At 54.8% G+C, this 2,513-nt stretch overlaps 1 protein-coding gene across 1 annotated transcript in view; it reads left to right on the top strand.

The window, feature by feature from the left end:
- Positions 1-5: 5 nt before the first annotated feature.
- Positions 6-2,513, top strand: part of LOC108577184 (steroid receptor seven-up, isoforms B/C) — a gene marked incomplete at its 5' end in the record, with an annotated part of 43,026 nt that continues 40,518 nt past the window's right edge. Inside the window, one exon of the mRNA XM_017940296.1 lies at positions 6-204. Coding sequence (XP_017795785.1) covers positions 6-204 — 199 coding nt within the window. The remainder of the gene's footprint in view (positions 205-2,513) is intronic.

Genomic DNA, 2,513 nt, shown 5'->3' with positions numbered 1-2,513 from the left:
CCACCCCGGAGGACATTACCTGCCTTGTGCCCGCCGGAGCGGTCCTCACGCCCAGGGACCCCCTGCCGCCCAGCACCACCCCCGGTAGCCAGGCGAACAGCTCGCAATCCGGCAGCTCGCAAACCGACAAATCGCCCAACATCGAGTGCGTCGTTTGCGGGGACAAGAGCAGCGGCAAACACTACGGCCAGTTCACCTGCGAAGGTAAGCCGTCTTCCACCCCGCGCTAATTTGTTCGCGTCGCGAACCGCCGCGCGACCCGTCCGGGGGGAGAACGGTCCGGCGGCCGTGTCGAGGCTAGGGAAAAAACAAAGACTCGCCATTAATAACTCGGTGGGGTGTTCCCCGGAACGCTTACGCGTCTGTTACGAGGCTAATAACGATGTAATAGGGCTGAGGAGCATCGGTTCTTTGTCGGTACGTAACGTAGGAGGTTCGTTCCGAGACGGGGCGAACGTTTTTCTTTCCGCTACGATTTAGTCTGCATAGACGAGTAGGTATGTTGGAATCGTCAGGTCCCGTCGCGTTGCGAGCGACGGTGTTGTCGTTGTTGTCGATGCTCCGCTACGATTTAGTCTGCATAGACGAGTAGGTATGTTGGAATCGTCAGGTCCCGTCGCGTTGGGAGCGACGGTGTTGTCGTTGTTGTCGATGCTGCTGTTGTTGTTGTTGTTGTTGTTGTTGTTGTTGTTGTTGTTGTTCCGCGTGCGAAGGGAGTAACGAAGAAGAATGTGGACGAGGAGAACGGTCGAGGCTTAATCGAAATGTATGGTGCTCCGTTGGAAATCAGGAGTTACGTATCCTCCCACGGGTCCAGCTCCGTCTCGTCTCGTCTGCTCCGATCGCGTCTCCCTTGCTCGCCCCTGTTCCTCCCTATTATCCCGAATTACGCCTCATCGGTATCGGATCGCCCAGGGTAATTTATACTCGCGCCAGTGATTTAACGCGGCCGACGATGTCGATGGACCTTCCTCCTCTTCGTAATTGCCCCTCGGATCTGACATTTCCCGGCCCCTCTCTTAAAGATCGTCATCTTTTCACCGGCGTTCTCAAACTCTAATCGTCGCGTTCACCCTTGGAGAAACAAGTGTACCACACCTGGCAACGAACGAACGAACGAACGAGGGATGCGACAGGGGTGAAAGTGTTCCCCTTTGCAGGTCATCGGTGGTTCGTTAGGTTTTAGCGACGACTAAAGGTGACGGCCGTTCCCTGGAAAGCTTGAGGACGTGCGAAGGAATAAGAGAAGGCAGAGAGGGATGACATGGAAACTCCATGTTTCTTGGAAGGATTCGCTTCTTCTTCCGGTGAACTGGCGAACACGCGACGGTGGTACGTAACGTGGTCGGGTATTTTTGCAGGCCGATGGGTCGCCTTCGTCGTCGGACTACCGAACTCTCATTAAAATTCATGAGCACTCGTCCCCCTCTGTCTCTCTCTCGCTCCCAAAAGCCATAGTAGTTTGCGCTTTCGTATGCTGCACGTAGGAACGCGAGCACCGCCGCGTTCACTCGCGAGCAAAGTATACGCCGTGCGTGTACCGCGATTTACATCGCGGATTGCCGTCACACTCGCCCGCGATGCAATATTTACGAGACATTTTTACAACGACGAATGTCACCCGGAAAATATCGTTTCGAGGACCTCCTTTCCACGTCTTCGACCGTCTCGGTCGACTCGGTAGAACGGTAGTGTGACGAACACGCGACACTCGTCCACTCCTGTTAATTCACCTTCGCTTCCACCCCTTCACTCCTCCTCTCTTCTCGATAGCTACGTATACAAGTGCAACGCGGTCTTCGTTCAGATATCAATCCACATCGGTGGTTTCGTCACGAGTTGGGCGACGAGTTGAACTCGACGTTGATACAGGTGTTACCGCGCGACGAACGGACATGTCGTTGTAAATCTGGTCGGACAACTGCTCTACGCAGGTTTGGTCCGAGAAGTCGACTGTCCGTAATCGTGCAAAATTTTCACCGGTGACTGTAATCACCGTTGGCGTACGAACCAGGGGGTTAATTGCGTGGGTATGCAGGACGGTTGGACGAGTGGCGAAGAAGGAAGAGGTTCGAACTGGCGTTCACCGCTTTGTTCCCGCGGGAGGAGGACCGATGACGTTAGCGTTTAAAACGCCGCTAAAAATAATGCTCGGGGGATTAGCTGTCGCGCATCTGGTAGTTCCCCCGTGGCAGCGCGCCGCCCCGCCGCCCCGGCTGTCCGCGCTCGTTAATTTCCAACAATTTGTGCCGGCTCGGTCTGCGCGAAGATTCGACGCGTGGAAACGTAGGATTCGAGCGGGTTAAGAGTCGGTCTCTTAATTGAACGGTCGAGTTACAGCGGCGAGTCCTCTCCCTGGTGTTCCAATTACAGTCGCGCTAACGATATTTACCATTGTTAGGCCGAGCCACTCGCCCTCTCTCTCCCCCTTTCCTTTCGTTTCCCGCTCTTACCAGTCGCGCGATAACGCTCTTAATCCGGCGATAATTTCTATTCGCGGTAATCTTAAGTAC

This window comes from Habropoda laboriosa, unplaced genomic scaffold, assembly GCF_001263275.1.
Source record: "Habropoda laboriosa isolate 0110345459 unplaced genomic scaffold, ASM126327v1 scaffold597, whole genome shotgun sequence".
Lineage (NCBI taxonomy): Eukaryota > Metazoa > Arthropoda > Insecta > Hymenoptera > Apidae > Habropoda > Habropoda laboriosa.
The sequence above is the reverse complement of the archived record's forward strand: the minus strand, read 5'-3'. Positions and strand labels throughout refer to the sequence as shown.